At 39.2% G+C, this 20,268-nt stretch overlaps 1 protein-coding gene across 1 annotated transcript; it reads left to right on the top strand.

Moving 5' to 3' along the window:
• Positions 1-17,414: 17,414 nt before the first annotated feature.
• LOC119044233 (serine/threonine-protein phosphatase 2A 55 kDa regulatory subunit B alpha isoform-like) lies at positions 17,415-18,783 on the top strand. Its single transcript, XM_037138505.2, is given in 2 exon segments — positions 17,415-18,268; positions 18,270-18,783. Coding segments are annotated over 2 exon segments (1,344 nt in total). The 5' UTR covers positions 17,415-17,431; the 3' UTR covers positions 18,777-18,783.
• Positions 18,784-20,268: the final 1,485 nt, after the last annotated feature.

Below are 20,268 nucleotides of genomic sequence, written 5' to 3' on the forward strand. Positions count from 1 at the left end.
TTTCCCACTACAAGAATCAAATCTATGCCCTCACCAAAGCCGTACATAATAAGTCAGCACTTAGATATATCACCATCTACTGATGCCTTACTATTTTCCAGGCTTGTTGGTGTTTTCTCTATCTATAGTAAACACCAATTCCTTTACATCCCAGAGCATTTGTATTTGCAATTTTTGCTACTTGGAATATTCCTCTCCAAGTTCTTTGCTGGCTTCCTTCTCCTTCTTAATCTCTAATATTATCTTTTTGGAAGAGTCATCCTAACCACCTAGCTATAGCACCTCCTAGGGTGTTTTATCATTTGATATCATTCTGTCCTCTTTATAGCATTCTTTAGCCCTGATATTCATTGCAATGGACTTAGTTGTGTCCCTATGAAATTCATATGCAGAAGTACTGACCTCCAGTGGGACTGTTTCTGGAAATAGGGTCTCTAGGAAGTAATTAAAGTTAAATGAGGTCATGGGGTGGCCCCTAATCCAATAGGACTGCGGGCCTTATAAGAATGAGAAATAACTGAACAACAATAAAGTAATTTATGAAACAATGAATAAAAATAAAAGCAAAAAAAGAATTAGAAAAAAATATACATACATACAGGGGGGCAAAAGTAGGTTTACAGTAGTTAGTGGGCTAAACACTTTATTCTTGTATTATTGTTTATTAATTATTGTGTTAGTTTCCATAAAAACAATGATAAAACTACCTTTGCCACACCTTGTATATTTTTTCTCTCTCTCTCACATGTGAGCAAACTACTAGAAGGCAGCCATCTGCAAGCTGGGAAGAACGCACCTCTACTAGAACCCAGCCATGCTGTTACCCTGATTGGGGACTTCTGGTCTCAAAACTTCAAGACAATAAATTTCTGCTGTTTAAGTCACTCAACCTATGGTATTGTTTTTTTCTTTTATGGAAGCCCAAGTAGACTAATATATTTGCTAATTGGTTTATGTGCTTGTTATCTGTTTCCCACAACAAGATAGCAGGCTTTAGGGCAGGGTCTCATCTTACGTGATGTGATTTTTATTTTTTTATTTTAATTTTTTAATACATTTTATCATTTATGCCGTTACAGTTGTCCCATTCCCCCCTTCATTCCCCTCCACCCTGCATATCCCTCCCACCCACATTCCTCCCTTTAGTTCATGTCCATGTGTTATAAGTTCTTTAGCTTTTATATTTCCCACACTACTCTTGCCCTCCCCTGTTTATTTTCTCCCCACCATCTATGCTACTTATTCTCTGTAACTTCTCCCCTGTTGCTAACCTTCCAGGTGATCTCCATTTCCGTGGCTCTGCTCCTGTTTTAGGTGTCTGCTTAGTTTGCTTTTATTTTAGGTGTGGTTGTTAATAACTGTGAGTTTGCTGTCTTTTCATTGTTCATATTTTTATCTTCTTTTTCTTAGATAAGTTCCTTTAACATTACATATAATAAGGGCTTGGTGATGATGAACTCCTTGAACTTGACATTATCTGAGAAGCACTTTACCTGTCCTTCCATTCTAAATGAAAGCTTTGCTGGATAGAGCAATCTTGGGTGTAGGTCCTTGACTTTCGTGACTTGGAATACTTCTTTCCAGCCCCTTCTTACCTGTAAGGAAGATCTCTTTTGAGAAATCAGCTGATAGTCTGATGGGAACTCCTTCGTAGGTAACTATCTCCTTATCTCTTGCTGCTTCTAGGATTCTCTTTTCATTTTGATTTTTGCTAATGTAATTATGGTGTGCCTTGGTGTGTTCTTCCTTGGGTCCACCTTCTTTGGAACTCTCTGAGCTTCCTGGACTTCCTGGAAGTCTATTGCCTTTGCCAGATTGGGGGAATTCTCCTTTATTATTTGTTCAAATAAGTTTTCTACTTGTTGCTCTTCCTCTTCCCCTTCTGGTACTTCTATAATTTGGATGTCAGAACATTTAAAGATGTCCTGGAGGTTCCTAAGCCTCTCCTAATTTTAAAAAAATTCTTGTTTCTTCATTCTTTTCTGTTTGGTTGTTTTTTTCTTCTTTCTGGTCCACTCCACTGATTTGAGTCCCAGTTTTCTTCCCATCACTATTGGTTCCCTGTGCAATTCCCTTCATTTCACTTAGTGTAGCCTTTATTTTTTCATCTAATTTGTGACCAAAATCAACCAGTTCTGTGAGCATCCTGATCACCAGTGTTTTGAACTGTGCATCTAATAAGTTCGCTATCTCTTGGTCACTTAAAAGTATTGGCTCTGGGGCTTTGATTTGTTCTGTTTGAGCCATTTTTGGTCAGTTCACACCTGTCACATATGAGGGTTGGAGTCTTAGGTGTTCACCAGGGTAGGTCAACCCAATCTGGGTTGTGACACTGTATGTGGGGGTGGGGTCAGAGATGGAGCAATGGCTCTAGGATTCAGATCTACTCTTTCACAGAAATATATCTTTCTTCCTTTCTCCTCCTTTTATTCCCTCTCATTTTCCTTTCTCATTTGTTTGTGATTCTTTTATCCATTCAGAAGATATTTCATGGGCTCCCTTCTATGTGGACCATCCTCCAGGGGACATAATTGCAAATGCATGATCTCCACCTGCAAATATCTTGGGGTCAAGTCAGGTGTGTGTGCTCTGGTGTTTGTGTAACACATATTTGTGGGAGAGAGAATGCAAGAAAGGGAAGTGGGAAAAGGAAGAAATAAGGTCTTATGGTTTTGACATTTAATTTTAAAGTTTATCATTTCCTTTTGCTTTCAGTTATTTATGAGGTATCTGGAAGAAACACCTATGCATTTTGTTTGTTATGACTTAAGTAGACTAAATTTTTTTCTATCTCTTAAAGGAATCCTGTCATTTCTGGTTGACCAGAACTGATTTTGTTATTTGAGGTATTTTTATACATGTTCTAAGCATAGCTTTTCTCGCTTTGTAGTTTTTGCAAGTTTAATTCTGGTCTTAATATATAGGTTTCTGTTTACTAAAGTGGTAGATTTGAGTTCAGTAAAACAACTACTTTAAGCATTTTTACCCTCATTTTAAAAATGAGGAACTAAAAGTAGAATTTATCTACTCTCTCATTTGTAGATATAGAAATGCCATTAAAATCCAATTGGTCTCAAAACCTGGAGTTAGAATATAGGGGTTTTTGAAGAGGAATTTGCTGTTAACAATGAGTGGACTGACCATGAGGAAAGTATTTGAGATGTGTACTTCATAGTGGTTGAGGTTTACTTAATCATGGTATTTCATGGTCAAAGATAACAAAGCTTTGGTACTGTTATGCACAATAGCAACTCTTTGTATTTTCTGATCTGCTCACTGAAGTCAAATTTTATCATTTTCTTGCTCAAAGATTCAATTCCCATTAGCAGGAACCCACTAAAAGGAGTCCACTTTGTGGCTTCGGTGGCCTACCAAACCAAACATTTGCAGGTCAACTCAGGAGAAGAAAAATGATCTCTTTCAAGGTGGCTATTACTGCACAAGCAGGATAGCTTTTTATAAATGAATTTTAACTCAATAGTAGTATCATCTTTCTCTATAATCTCTGCTAATATTAAACACCAAATTGCATTGGCAGCATGTGACAACATAGCTAAGATTACTGCTTTATCCACGTATTGACATAAAATATTTATTAAATAATAACTTGTAATTCCCTTATATTTCTTGGCCTCTGTGCCACTCATTTTCTCAAGGTGTTAAGAAATAGAAAATGTCATAGATATTATATAACAGACAGTGTTCTTATCTGGTTTTGCAATTCTAGCATTTGCTGAACTCAGAGAAGACACAGTATATTCACAGGAAAGAATTTGAAGCTCAGGAATTCAGTAAGGCATTGTGTAGGCAGTCTGTTGGTCTAGTGAATCTCAGTATATGAGTTCTGTCCAGGAGGTATCCAGCCATGTAATGTGAAACATAGAGACATTTATTGAAAAAGATAAAAGATACAAGAAATATTGTATGTAGGATAATGACACCTCAGTCCCTTTCAAAGTGGGCACCTTGGGACCTCACACAGTTCTCCCAATCACCATCAGCTGCCGTGTCATATTTTCCTGAATCTCACTGGTGGTCTGAAATGTCTTCCCTTTCAAACGTGATTTTAGTTTTGGGAAAAGCCAGAAGTCACAAGGCACCAAGTCAGGGCTGTAGGGGGGCTGAGTCACCTGGGTGATTTGATGTTTTGCCAAAAATCTCTGCATGAGATGTGATGCATGAGTGGGCATTTTGTCATGACGAAGCTGCCAGTCACTAATTGCCCATAGCTGCAACCTTCTGAATCATCCAAGTAGTTTCTGTAGAGGGACATTCAAGTCTAATGCAAAATTTGATGCAGATTCATTGCTCTACTTGCTCAGGCATTTTGAATGTGAAGGCCACACAGTACACGTGCTCACTCAATGGCCTTTACTGACCTCACTGTCTAGTACAGTGAAGCCCTCATTTTTCACACATGTGCATTCCAGTCCATTATTCTTGGCTGCCAGGTTACATCACTGTTGTGCAAACCATTCTTGTTATATTAACAATGGCTGGACTTTTTCCAGACAAACCTTGTCATACAAGGAGTGTACAGAGGTGAAGAGGAGCAAAAGGATATCACACAGTGATGATCATAGAGTGATGATGATAGGAAGGATTCTTTGGCTATTTGATTTTACTCTTATTATTTTCTAATCATTACCCGAGGATATATTTTTATTGATTTTAGAGAGAGAGGAAGGAGGGAGTGACAGAGAGGGAGAGAAACATCTTTGTGAGAAAGAAACATCAATTGGTAGCCTCTTGTATGTGACCCAACTAGAGAATGAACCCACAACCTTGCTATGTGCCCTGAGCAGGAATAGAACCTGCAAACATCTGGTGTATGGGAGGACATTCCAACTAACTGAGTCACATGACCAGGGCACTTCAGCTATTTTAGAACTGCTGGTAAATAGCAGTAAGCTGGACTACTAGTTATGATAGTTAAATAGTTTTCCAGGGACCTTTCCTATTGACAGTTCCCGAGATCTATAAGTGGCCCACAATCAGGAAAAATAAAAATTCATGTGCTATGTCCAGTAAATTTTCATGGAGATAGGAAGAAAAACTCAGCAGTCAGCAATTTATATACAAATTTTGAAATATATCTCAGGAGGACTTCCGCCAAGATGGAGGCATAGGTGGATGTGCCGTGCCTTCTCCCACAACCAAGATTAGAGAAAACTAAATATTAGCAACAGAAAACACAGCCAGAACACGGAAAATTGAACTTTTCGGAAGTCCGTTAACAACAAATTCTTCAGCCTGACCGGTAAGGGGCGAAACCAGCGGCTGGCGGAGCGGGATTGCACGGGAGGACTCGGCCAGACACACTCGGGCCCGCGGAATCCAGGCGCAGGGTCAGACCTAGTGAGCGACCCAGCGAGCAACCAGGCGAGCAACCGAGGGGGAGACAGCCGGGCCCGGGGCTGCGTGTTGACTGAGGTCGCGCATTTGTGCGAGGGTGGACAGGCGAGGGAGTGGGCGGTTGGACCGGGCCGGCAGGTCCCCACGGCAAGCGGCAGTGGAGGGCTCCGCCATTTCCCTGCTCTGACCCCACCTCCACATACAGCGTCATAACCCAGCGACTCTGAGTGGCCCGGCCCAGGTAAACCACCTAAGGTGCTGCTCCTCCGCACTCAGCTGTGCAGAGGGGGTCGCCATTTCCCCGCTCTGGCCACGCCCCCACATACAGCGTCACAACCCAGCGACCTGGGAGTCCAAGCCGTGGCTTCTCACACTTAAAGGGCCTGAACAGACCAAAAATGGCGCAGGAGGATCTCAGAGCCCCAGAAATAAATCTAAGTGATGAAGAAATAGCAAAACTCACAAACGCACAGTTTAAAAAATTGGTGATCAGGATCCTCACAGAACTGGTTGATTATACCGACAAATTAGACAAATATATGAAGGCGAAACTAATTGAAATGAATGGAATTGCACAGGACACCAATAGCAATGAAAAGGAAACTGGGACTCAAATCAATGGAGTGGACCAGAAGAAAGCAAATAATGGCCAAACAGAAAAGAGTCAAGAAGCAAGAATTCAAAGAAATGAGGAGAGTCTTAGGAACCTCCAGGACATCTTTAAACGCTCCAACATCCGAATTATAGGGGTACCAGAAGGGGGAAAGGCACAGCCACCAGTGGAAAACTTATTTGAACAAATAATAAAGGAGAATTTCCCCAATCTGGCAAAGGAAATAGACTTCCAGGAAATCCAGGAAGCTCAGAGAGTACCAAAGAAGTTGGACCCAAGAAGGAACACACCAAGGCACATCGTAATTACATTAGCCAAGATTAAAATGAAGGAGAGAATCCTAGAAGCAGCAAGAGCTAAGGGGACAGTCACCTACAAAGGAGTCCCCATCAGACTGTCAGCAGATTTCTCAAAAGAGACCTTACAGGCAAGAAGGGGCTGGAAAGAGGTATTCCAAGTCATGAAATCTAAAGACCTACAACCAAGATTGCTCTATCCAGCAAAACTTTCATTTAAAATGGAAGGACAGATAAGGTGCTTCTCAGATAAGATCAAATTCAAGGAGTTCATCATCACCAAGCCCTTATTATATGAAACGTTAAAGGGACTTATCTAAGAAAAAGAAGTTAAAGAAACATGAACAGTGAAAGGACAACAAACTCACAGTTATTAACAACCACACCTAAAACGAAAGCAAACTAAAAGGACAGCTAGATCAGGAGTGGAAACATAGAAATGAAGATCTCAAGGAGGGTTAGCAACAGGGGAGTGGGAGGAGGAGAAGGGGGGAGAAGGTACAGAAAATAAGTAGCATAGACAGTAGATAGAAAATAGATGGGGGGGCAAGAATAGCATGGGAAATATAGAATCTAAAGGACTTGAGACACATGGTCATAAACTAAAGGGGTGGTGATGGTGGGGATGGGGGGTAGGGTGGAGGGGAATAAAGGGGGAATAGAACAACTGTAACAGCATAATCAATAAAAAAAATTTAAAAAAAAAGAAATATATCTCAGGAACACATTTTAATATCACAAAAGTTTTGCAATATTTTATACTTTTAGCATCTGCTTAAATCTGGTCTGATTCTGATAAGTATTGCTTTAAAGTATAATTGAATGAAACTATACCTCTATCTTATACCACTCACAAAAATTAACTAGAAATGAGACTAAAAGCTTAAATTAAGACTTAAAGCCAGCCCTTACTGGTGTAGCTCAGATGGTCAGGCATAGTCCTGTGAACTGAAGGGTTTCAGGTTCGATTCCTGGTCAGAGTACATGGCTGGGGCTGTAGGCCAGGTCCTCAGCTGAGGGCACGTGAGAGGCAGCTAATCGATGTTTCTTTTGCACATTGATATTTCTCTCCCTTTCTGCATCTCCCCTTCCCCTCTCTCTAAAAATAAATATATTTTTAAAAAGCTCAAAAGCCATAAAACTCCTAGAAGAAAATGTAGAAGAAAGTTCCCTGAAATGGGTCATAGTAATGATTTTTTAGTATGACACCTCAAGCACAAGCAACATAATAAAAATTAACCAATGGAACTATATCAAGGTAAAAAGCTCTGTACATCAAAGAAGCAATCAACAAAATGAGAAGACAACATACAGAATGAAAAAAAACTGCAAATCATATATCTGATAAAAGGCTTATATTTAAAATATTCCAATATATTAAAAAATTACATATTCAATAGGAAAACACCCCCCAAAACCAATTCTAAATAGGCAGAGGACCTGAATAGATATTTTTCCAAAGAAGACATCTCAATGGTCAATGTATACGTGAAAAGGTGCTCAATATCACTAATCATCAGGGAAATACAAATCAAAACCACAATAAGATATCACCTCACACTTATTAGACTGTCTAGCATCAAAAAGACATGGGATAACAAATGCTGACAAGGATGTGGAGAAAAAGGAACCCTCATGCAATAATGGTGGGATTGTAAACTGGTGCAGTCACTATGGAAAACAGTATGCAGGTTCCTCAAAAGTTAAAAATAGAACTACCATATGAACCAGTAATTTCAGTCATGGGAATACATCCAAAGGAAACCAAAACATTATGTAAAAAACATATCTGTATCCTCATGTTTATAGTAGCATTATTTACAGATGAAGGATATGTATATAAATTATATATAGATACACACACACAGACACAAGTTCTTTATGAATAGTATTCAGCAAAAAAGAAGAAAATCTTATTATTTGCAACAACATATGGACCTTGAGGGAATTAAGCTAAGTGCAATAAGTAAGACAAAGAAAGACAAATGCTGTATGATTTTACTTATATGTAGAACTAAAACAAAAATCTAAACTCATAAACAAAAGTGAGAAAGAGATCATATTTGTGGTTACTAGAGGCTGGTGGGTTGGTGGGGAATGAAGGTTGTCAAAATGTACAAACTTCCAGTTATAAGATAAATAAGTACTAGGGAAGTAATGCACAACACAATCAATATGGTTCACATTTCTGTATGGTGTAATTGAAAGTTGTTAAGGAGTAGATCCTCAGAGTTCTAATCAGAGCAAAATAAATTTTATCCTTTTTAAAATATCTATATGAGATGATGGATAGTAACTAAAGTTATTGTGGTAATCATTTAATAACATTTGTAAGTCAAGATATTATGCCGTACACCTTAAATTTAAATACAGTGCTTAATATCAATTATATCTCAATAAAAGTGGAATAAAGGTCTAATTATAGGCTTATCACATTAATAATGAATTGCCTTTATCAAAAATATAAATTGAATTATTCAGAGTTCAGTGGGAATGTCCCATACTTTGTTAGACTTCTTACTGGGTGATATGCTTCTTGGTCAACTACCATCACTGAGAACACAGCTGCATGATGGATGATGTATTTTTTCAACCCCCTGGAGACACTTCTCACCAATAATGAAACAATTAGTAAAGGAAGAAGAGACAACTCCCCCATACACACACAATTTTGGGTTTTATTGAGAGGAAGGAACTCCAGCTGTTTTGATCATTATGTATTATTTAAAAGGGTAGTCTTTTAAAAACATGAATGTAACAGATGTTTGCAAAGGCATCTTAGCCTGAAGGGAAAATAGGGTCACAATAACCATAAGGAAATGGCAGAATCTGTGAAATCTCATTTCTTTGTCAAGTCCTTCTCTTTTGGTTTAATGAGTCCTTGGGGAACCTCTCTTGAGCTTAGAGGGCTACAACTACTCTTTTTCTGCATTTGGTGTTCACCTTCTCAGCTCATTCTAACACTCATCACATAGGTCAGGATGTGCTTGACTGATATTCTCTCCCACGCCCAAAGTTGACTGCCATGGTGTTACAGAACAGAGGTCTAAGAGAGGGCAATATTTGGCCCACCCAGGGACATCAAAAACTGTTACAGAACAGACATACAGGGGCTGGGACTCCAGAGAATGTTATACTAATACCGTCTGGACCACCTTCTGGGCTCGATTGTCTGCTGCCAATCGGAAAGACATCCCTCAATGCCAGAGATTTGTGAAAAGGGAAGGGAATGTTTATTTAAAGCTGTACAGATTTAAAGTAGTGACCCAATGTCCCCATTAAAATATCAAAGTCCTTTTGGATACCACAGATGCCCATAGCACTTCCTTCTCCTCCTGCCCTAATTTGGGGCACTGTAACTCAGGAAAAGAAGCACACATCTGGGATCTAAGCTCCTGCCACCATTTTGTGGGTTGTGACCCAGGCAAGATCTCCAATTAATCCAAAGCCATGTGGCACCTTCTCATGGTCTACTGGCAAAGAGTTCTTTTACCCCTTTTCCAGGCAGAGTCTCTCCTGCTTTCTAGGCCATGTGGCCAAAGGGAACACCCCAAAGCCATGTGGTCCTTTCTACCAGAGCTGCAGGGGTCTTCACTCTGGCCAAAACCTCATGGTTCTTTCCTCCATCAGAGCTGAGGAGAGGGTAGGGTCACCACTCTGGCAAAGCTGTGTGGCGATTCTCTGCTAAAGCTGCATGGTGATTCTCTCTACCCCCAGCTGCAGGGGTCCCCACTCTATCCAAAAGTGTGTGGCTCTCTCTCTGCACTGCCACAGCCATGTGGTTCCCTCTCCTATTATTACATGTCTGTGGTGTCTGGGTTTAAATCTCCATGCTAGTTTTTCTTTGCGGCCCCATTTCCAACACCTTCTACAATCGGCTATACTTGCTAGCATTCCTATATTATTCCAAGTTTACTGGGCTGCCATTGTGAGTCTGGGCAGGTATGGCCCCATGTCCTAGAACCAATCTTCTCCAAGCTCCCACCCAGGTGCTGTAACTCAGGAGACCTGCCCCCCCAATTACATCTTAGGTAGAAGTCACTTCCATCCCCCTGACTCAGAGCATGGCCACAGCTATTGAACATATCTATGTAGCCAGTTAAATGTTATAGATATATTAAATGACCATGCCAGAGGTTAGCTGCAAAGCTTTTGCTGTACAAAACTGCTCTCAATGGCCCTGCTCCATTTGTCCTTTCCCCAACTCACACCTGGGGGGGGGAGGGGGGAGGACATCTTATTATTTCCTGGACACATTGAGTTCTGGACCCCGTTCCAAATCCCTGTTTTGGGCCCCCCCTCTTGGCTGCACCCTGTTACGGTGGTTGGCTAGCAAAATAGGCTCGTATCTAGTTGGTCATTTCAGAGAAACCCTTTTATTAGCTATGTGAGTAGATGCACTGAAATGAAGATAAATATTGTTTTAGCCTGTGTTATACTTCTAGGCTCAAAGCAGAGCACATTTATATATAATTTTCTTTAATTTTCTCTACATGATTTCAAAATTTTTTCATCTATTAATCCCTGGTATTGGGCAAGAAGACAGTTAAAGATATATACCGGAGGACTTCTGGCCAAGATGTGTCTCACTTCCAACACATTGTGCCTCCTCGAATAGCCAAAATAAGGATGATAACAATTTAGAAACAAAATAACATCCAGAACTGACAGAAAATTGAACTGTATGAAATTCAGACAGCCAAGGAGTTAAAATAGACACATTCATCTAGACTGGTAGGAGGGGTGGAGTCCAGCGGTGGAGCAGAGAGGGGTCACCATAGAAAAAGCGGTGGCACTGGGCATACAAGACACCCCAGGCATGCAAGACAGCAGCAGGCAGACCCTGGGCTCCCAGGTGGAAGCTAGCAGACCCTGGGCATGGGGTGGTAATGGGCAGACTCAGCGAGGTGGTGATTGTGAAGCAAGGCACTATGCACAAGGCTGACTGGGTGATCCCGCATTTGTGTGCAGAAAAACTAATTGAACCTGGGAAACGAGACAGACCTTGCCACCCAGGGCGCCAGTGCTGGGAAATAAGGCCTCAAAACACTGAAAACACCTGTGGGGCTTGAGGTGCTGGGAGAGCCTCCCAGCCTCACAGGAGAGTGTGTTGGAGAGATCCGCAGAGTTCTAGAACATACACAAGCCTACCCACATGAGAATCAGCACCATAAAGGCCCAGTTTGCTTGAGGAAAGTGGCAGAAGGTACTGAAATCCAACAGAGCAGAGCAAGAACCATTGTTCCCTCTAGGACCCTGTGATGCCACATACAGTATCACAACCCAGCAACTGGGTTCATCCACCCTGGTGAACTCCTAAAGCTCTGACTCTCATATGTAGCAGGTGTGACGGGACCAAAAAATGGCCCAAATGGAAGGACAAGTTGTATTTGCCTAGAGATCAAGGCTCCAGAGCAAATATGACTAAGCGATGAAAGAGATAGCCAAGCTATCAGATGATCAAGAGGCTCACAGAATTGGTTGAATGTGTTGCAAATTAGATGAAAAAAATGAAGGCTACACTAAGTGAAATGAAGGGAAATGCACAGGGAACCAATAGTGATGGGAAGAAAACTGGGACTCAAATCAGTGGAGTGGACCAGAAGGAAGAATAAAACAACCAAACAGAAAAGAAGAAAGAAACAAGAATTCAAAAAAATGAGGAAAGGCTTAGGAACTTCCAGGACATCTTTAAATGTTCCAACATCCAAATTATAGAAGTACCAGAAGGGGAAAAGGAAGAGCAACAAGTAGAAAACTTATTTGAACAAATAATGAAGGAGAACTTCCCCAATCTGGCAAAGGCAATAGACTTCTAGGAAATCCAGGAAGCTCAGAGAAACCCATAGAAGTTGGACCCAAGGAGGAACACATGAAGGCACATCATCATTACATTACTCAAGATAAAAATGAAGGAGAGAATTCTAGAAGCAGCAAGAGATAAGGGGACAGTTACCTACAAAAGAGTTCCCATCAGACTGTCAGAGGATTTCTCAAAAGAGACCTTACAGGCAAGAAGGGGCTGGAAAGGAGTATTCCAAGTCATGACATCCAAAGACCTACATCCAAGATTGATCTATCCAGCAAAGCTTTCATTTAGAATGGAAGGGGAAATAAAGCGCTTCACAGATAAGGTCAAGTTAAAGGAGTTCATCATCACCAAGCCCTTATTATATGAAATGTTGAAGGTACTTACCTAAGAAAAAGAAGATAAAACATATGAACAGTGTAAAGACAGCAACTCACAATTATTAGCCACCACACCTAAAAAAAACCCTCACAAAAACAAACTAACTAGAACAGCTGCAGGGGTCCCCATTCTATCCAAAAGTGTGTGGCTCTCTCTCTCTGCACTGCCACAGCCGTGTGGCTCCCTCTCCTCTGATTACATGGCTATGGTGTCTGGGTTTAAATCCTCATGTGAGTCCTCCTTTGCAGCCCTATTTCCAACTCCTCCTACAATCAGCTATACTTGCCAGCATTCCTATATTATTCCTCTGGTTGTTATAGCAAACAACTAGAACAGGAACAGAAACACAGAAATGGAGATCACATGGAGGATTAGCAACAGGGGAGTGGGTGGAGGAGAAAGGGGGAAAAGGTATAGAGAATAAGTACCATAGATGGTAGGTAGAAAATAGACAGGGGGAGGGCAAGAACAGTATGGGAAATGTAGAAACTGAAGAACTTAAGACACGTGGACATGAACTACAGGGGGAAATGTGAGTGGGAGAGGGTGTTCAGGATGGAGGGGAATAAAGGGGGGGAAATGGGACAACTGTGATAGCATAATCAATAAAATATATTTTAAAAAGATACATACTGTAGTTCATTTATATTTGTTCCTCCTTTTAAATTGTAATATGCTTTTTTAGAATAAGTTTGTAAAAGTTAGTTCCCTTTATTTTCAGGATAGCTCGTTTTCCATCTGGTACAGTGTCTGATGGGTCAAGAAATATTTATTTTTCCAAAATGTTTAATGTCAGTTTTGGACTTGGCATTAACTATTATAATCAATGCATTTTCTTTTTAATCTTGACCATAAAAAATCAAAGTCTTAAATAAGTATAATCAACATCAGTCTATGTTATCCCTATAGACATTGTTAACATGCCTAAAGTTACACTGAAAGAGAGTTTGGACTGGTTACAGTACAGATTTTATTTTATACTATTTATCTAGCATTAGAGATGGTAAGTAGTATTCACCTGCTATGTCTGGATCATTGTATTGAGAAAAGACTGCACTTTGAATAAGTGTATAATTGATTAGTTATTTCTTCTATGAGTTTCAGTGATAGTAACAGCTATGTATTGGCTACCTTCAAGCTAGAATAATGATTTCTGGTTCTGGCTTGCCTACCACTCCACATCGCTGCACTTCCCACCCCTGAGTTGTAATAATTAAGTTTAGTGATTAATTATTTAAACAACTAGATTGTCATAGTATATAATACAGGAAAGCAGGGGAAAATTACATGAAATTAAACATAATACCAACAAGTTTGAATTTCTGCTCTTCAAACAACTTGTGCACTAACCAGCATGACTTCAATTTTCTTACCAAACAATAAAGTATCATGAAAGAATTTGGGTAAGTTTGTCTTAAGTGGTCCCCACTTTCTGTGATCCTCCAGTTACTCAGTGTTATAATTTATGTCTTCCTTATCTAGCAAGAAGTTCCTTATCTTTTTCAACTTCTGGCTGCTGAAATGTCTTAAATCATAATTAAGTGTTCTTTTATCTCAGTAAACAAATTATTAACAGGATTTCCAGCTAAGATGGAGGCATAGGTAGATACAGTGTGCCTCCTCACACAACCAAAAGAAGGACAACAACAATTTAAAAAACAAAAATCAACCAGAACTGCCAGAAAATTGAAATGCATGGAAGTTCAACAACCAAGGAGTTAAAGAAGAAACATTTATCCAGACAGGTAGGAGGAGTAGAAATGGGCAGATGAGACAGAGAGGATTTGTGGCAATGTAGCAGGTAGAAGACTGGGGTGGACAAGGCAGTCCACCAGACTGGGAGAGGTGGTGGCCGGTGGAGTGGGCAGTCCCATATTTGCACATGGATAAATTGGGAGGAACAACTGGGGAACAAGATAGACCATGTGACCCAGGGTTCTAGTGTGGGAAAATAAAGCCCCAAAACCTCTGACTGAAAAATCCTGTGGGGTTGAGGCAGTGGAAGAAACTTCCAGCCTCACAGTAGAGTTTGTTGGAGAGACCCAGAGGACCCAGAGGGTCCTAGAACATACACAAATCTGCCTACCTGGGAATCAGCACCAGAAGAGCCCAATTTGCTTGTGGGTAGTGGAGGAAGTTACTGAAAGCCAGCAGAGAGCTGAACAAGTGGCATTGTTTGCTCTTGGACCCCTCCTCCACATACAGGTCCACAGTGCATCAGTGTGGGTTGCCCTGACAAATACCTAAGACTCTTCTCCTTGCTATATAACAGGTGTGCTGAGGCAAAAAAAAAAAGGCCCAAATTAAAGAACAGATCAAAGCTCCAGAAAAAATACAACCAAGCAATGAAGAGATAACCAACTTTTCAGATTCAGAGTTCAAAACGTTGGTAATCAAGATACTCACAGAATTGATTGAGTATGGACAAAAAATAAAGGAAAGAGTGAAGGCTATGAAAACTGAATTAAAGGAAAATTCACAGGGAGCCAACAGGGACAGGAAGGAAACTGGAACTCAAATTAATGGTTTGGAGAAGGAAGAAATAAACATTCGACCATAACAGAATGAAAAAACAAGAGTTCAAAAATGAGGGGATGCTTAGGAACCTATAGAACAACTTTAAATGTTCCAACATCTGAATCATAGGAGGGCCAGAAGGAAAAGAGGAAGAACAAGAAATTGAACACTTATTTGAAAACATAATGAAGAAGAACTGCCCCAATCTGGCAAAGGAAATAGACTTCCAGGACATCCAGGAAGCTCAGAGTCCCAAAGAAGTTGGATCCATGCAAGCACACACCAAAGCACATCATAATTATATTACCCAAGATCAAAGATAAGAAGAGAATCTTAAAAGCAGCAAAAGGAAAGGAGACAGTTACCTACAAAGGAGTTCCCATAAGACAGCTGATTTCTCAAAAGAAACCTTACAAGCAAGAAGGGGCAGAAAGAAGTATTCAAAGTCATGAAAGACAAGGACTTACATCCAATTTTGCTCTATCCAGCAAAGCTATCATTTATAATGAAAGGGCAGATAAAGTGCTTCCCAGATATGGTCAAGTTAAAGGAGTTCATCATTACACAGCCCTTATTATATGAAATGTTAAAGGGACTTATCTAAGAAATTGAAGAAGATTAAATTACCAGTGTCTGGGTCTCACTACCAGAGGCTATGATGCAATTTTTCTAGAATAATGCCCTGGCACTCAAATTTTTAAGAGCTTCCACATAATATTTATATGAAGGCCTGTTTGAGAATTATCACTGTAGAGCTCTAGAGGTTTTCTAGCTCATAAATTTTTAATTGGAAACATCTGGATGAGATCCAGTCTCCACTGAGCAGTTTCTGTCTAGAGAATAGGCTACTCAACTCCCAAACAGATCTGTATGCTCAGAGTAGAGTAAAAAATGGATATATCCTTTTGCCGCAACTCACTTTCTTTTTTATCCTAAGGGCCCCGGATGTTTTCAAGATGTGGGTAGCTTGCCTACTTCCAAATCTGGGCACACCATTAACTTTGTCATTTGGTAAAGAGGAGAAAAGAAAAGCAAAAAAGGAAAGAAAATGAAAGAAAGGTAAAGAAAAGAAAGGGATATAAGATATATGGACATTGGAAGAAAAAAGTAAAATTATCATTATTCTCAGATCATATCATTTTGTACTTGGAAAACTCAAACATATCTGTAGACATGTTATTAGAATTTATAAGGCAGTTTAAAATGCTGGCTGCATACAGTATAATCTAAGTGCAAAAGTAAATTGTATTTTCACACAAGTATATAATTCATAATAGAGCTAAATAGGTATCCAGGAGTAAACCTAAAAATGGTTACTTCAGGAATATGTACAAATAGTTATAAACTTTTATTACAGACATTAAAGAGATATAAAGCAAAGGAGAGACAAAACCATGTTCATGATAGAAAAACTAGTGTCATCCCAAGATGTCAGTTTTCTGAAAATTTGTTTTAAGTACAGTACAATTCTAGCAAAATATTTCTTAAATTATTTTATTGTTCAAGTACAGTTGTCTGCATTTCCCCCCACAATTCCCCCCTAACCTCAGCCATCCCCACTTCCCTCCCCTGCTTTCACCCCACCCTTGGTTTTGTCCATGTGTCCTTTATAGTTGTTCCTGAAAACCCTTCCTCTGCCTTATCTCCTCCCACCTTTCCTCTGGTTTCTGTCAGATTGTTCTTAATTTCAATGTCTCTGGTTATATTTTGCTTGCTTGTTCGATTTTGTTGATTAGATTCCACTTAAAGGTGAGATCATATGGTATTTGCCCCTCATCTCCTGGCTTATTTCACTTAGCATAGTGCTCTCCAGTTCCACCCATGCTGTCACAAAGAGTAAAGTTTGACATATTTATTAAAAATATATATAAAAGAGCAGGATCAAAACTAAGCCACATTAACTCTAATGAAATGCAATAGAATGGAAGTTGTGCTCACCAGAAAACATTTGAAGTAAACATAATTAAGAAAGTCTGGTATTAATCAGGGATAGGAACATTGACCAGTAAACAGTACAGAGAACAGACCCATAAATTTATGATGATTTGATATCTGATAGATGTCATTACAAATAACTGGGGAAAGGTACACCATCAATAAATGCTACTGAGACATTTCGTTATCCTATAGGGAAAACGATCACACCATATACACAAAACTATTTTCAAATGGATTAAAAATTTAAAAAACAAAGATAACTGTTAAATATTTAGAGGCTAATATAAAGTTGACTATCTTTGTGAGTTCAGAATATGAAAGTTTTTAAAGAAGACATCAAATCACTAAACAAAAGAAGAAAGACTAAGTTTAACTGCTTTAAAATTAATAAGTACATTTTATCATAACACATCATGAAGAGAATGAAAGCAAGTCAAAACTTGAAGAATATATTTTCAAGAAATAATCTAAAATGAATTTTCATTAAGAATATATAAAGAGGGTCACCATTTGCAGTGCAACATGGCAGGAGCTGGAGGAGGGAATGATATTCAGTGGTGTTTTTCTCAGGTGAAAGGAGCAGTAGATGACGATGTAGCTGAAGCAGATATAATTTCTACAGTAGAATTTAATCATTCTGGAGAATTACTAGCAACAGGAGATAAAGGTGGTAGAGTCGTCATCTTTCAACAGGAGCAGGAGAACAAAATCCAGTCTCATAGCAGAGGAGAATATGATGTTTACAGCACCTTTCAGAGCCATGAACCAGAGTTTGACTACTTGAAAAGTTTAGAAATAGAAGAAAAGATCAACAAAATTAGGTGGTTACCCAAGAAAAATGCTGCTCAGTTTTTATTGTCTACCAATTATAAAACAATAAAATTATGGAAAATCAGTGAAAGAGACAAAAGACCAGAAGGGTATAATTTGAAAGAGGAAGATGGAAGGTATAGAGATCCTACTATAGTCACTACACTACGAGTGCCAGTCTTTAGGCCCATGGATCTAATGGTTGATGCCAGTCCACGGAGAATATTTGCCAATGCTCATACATATCACATCAACTCGATTTCTATTAATAGTGATTATGAAACATATTTATCTGCAGATGATTCACGGATTAATCTTTGGCATCTGGAAATTACCAACAGGAGCTTTAATATTGTGGATATCAAGCCTGCCAACATGGAAGAGCTGACAGAGGTTATTACAGCAGCAGAGTTCCATCCAAACAGCTGTAACACATTTGTATACAGCAGCAGTAAAGGAACAATCTGGTTATGTGACATGAGGGCATCTGCCCTCTGTGATAGACATTCAAAATTGTTTGAAGAACCTGAAGATCCGAGTAACAGATCTTTTTTTTTCTGAAATCATCTCCTCTATTTCTGATGTAAAATTCAGCCATAGTGGTCGATATATGATGACTAGAGACTATTTGTCTGTCAAAATTTGGGACTTAAATATGGAAAACAGGCCTGTGGAGACATATCAGGTGCATGAATACCTCAGAAGTAAGCTTTGTTCGCTGTATGAAAATGACTGCATATTTGACAAATTCGAATGTTGTTGGAATGGCTCTGATAGTGTTGTCATGACTGGATCTTACAACAATTTCTTCAGAATGTTTGACAGGAACACAAAGCGAGACATAACCCTAGAAGCATCATGGGAAAACAATAAACCCCGCACAGTTCTGAAGCCACGCAAAGTCTGTGCAAGTGGCAAGAGAAAGAAGGATGAAATAAGTGTTGACAGCCTAGACTTCAACAAGAAAATACTTCATACAGCCTGGCACCCCAAGGAGAACATCATTGCTGTAGCTACTACAAACAATCTGTATATATTTCAAGACAAAGTGAATTAGGTTGGCATTCCCAACAGAAGAGCCCACTTCTTGCTTAGTTGATAGTTGATACTAGCATATGTACCTAAAACGGAGAGAGGTCCATTGTGGTGCCCCTTTCCAGTGTTTGACAATGTGCCATTCGACAACACGTGTATAGCTACATGGAGAAAGCTCTGTGGATTCCTCACTGTGGTGTTCTCCATGTCTGCTAGCCATTTAGGTAAGGTTAGGGCACTTTTAATTTAAATGACTTCTTGCACCATCTTGCCTAATGGACTAGATTGGACTGCATCAACATTGATTTACTCCACTTTCTATGCCTTGCATTGTGATGATGTCAAACACAGTGAAAGCTGTCAGTCATGCTTATGGGATTTAATTGTGTATCCTCATTACTGTATCATTTGTGGGGTACACCCCTCCCCCCTTTTTAAAATTAAATACAGCTCATTCTTACTGTGGCTTGTAGCATTCCTCCTCTCTGGCCTCCTGGACTCTTCCCTTCATGTCTCTCACCCTTGCCCCTTCACCCAGTCTTGGTGGTGGTATATTCAAGAAGGAACGAAAGCACACAAAAGGAGTCAGTTTGGGGTCAGTGGTAAAGGGGAGTCTATGCTGCGAACAAATGTTTTAGTAACAGTTGGCTGTAATCACTCCTTGCCATGCCTGGCACTGAAAATAAGGGAAAAAAAACTACTACTGAATAAAAGTGACAAAGAATGGGAAAAAAAAGAATATATAAAGAAATATTACAGATTACTAAAAATTAACAAAATCCCAAAAAACAAATTGTCAAAAGATATTAGCAGACATTTCAAAAAAGAAAAAACATAAACATAGGAAAACAGAGAAACTTAAGAAAACTTAGGAAAACTCAACCTTATTAGAAATCAGAAAAATGTAAATAAAATCCACACGAGATGCAACTTAACACACACATTACCAAAAATTTAAGAAGCCAGAGTGTGTGCCCAGTGTTTTGGCACAGACTGCTGTGGTAGAGTATAGGGTGGGGCAAAAGTAGGTTTACAGTTGTGAGTACACATTATTTATTAATTATTACATAATTTCCATTATTCCATAATTTTCCATATAAACCACTGTCAACCTACTTTGTCCCACCATGTATATTGATGCAACCATTTGGAAAGGGTTTTTCCCCATATTGCAATCTGAGAATCTACTATTAGATATATAAACCTGAGAAACTCTGATTTATGTTCATCAAGGGAAATGTACAAGAATTTTTATAGAACAATTATTTGTAACAGAACATAATGGGAAACAACCCAACTACCCATGAGTTAATACATTAGGATGTATTTACATGATGAAATAATATGCAGCACTGAAAATGAAAGAACCACAACCACACATACAACATGATTGAGTTTTAGACATAATAAGGAGTTTTAGATTATATACAGTATGGTATTACTTTTATAAAGTTCAAAGCCAAGCGATATTAAGAAAATACTTGGATATACATATGCACATGTAACAGAAGCAT

Source organism: Artibeus jamaicensis, unplaced genomic scaffold, assembly GCF_021234435.1.
Source record: "Artibeus jamaicensis isolate MK-2021 breed Jamaican fruit bat unplaced genomic scaffold, CSHL_Jam_final scaffold_916, whole genome shotgun sequence".
NCBI classification, from domain to species: domain Eukaryota; kingdom Metazoa; phylum Chordata; class Mammalia; order Chiroptera; family Phyllostomidae; genus Artibeus; species Artibeus jamaicensis.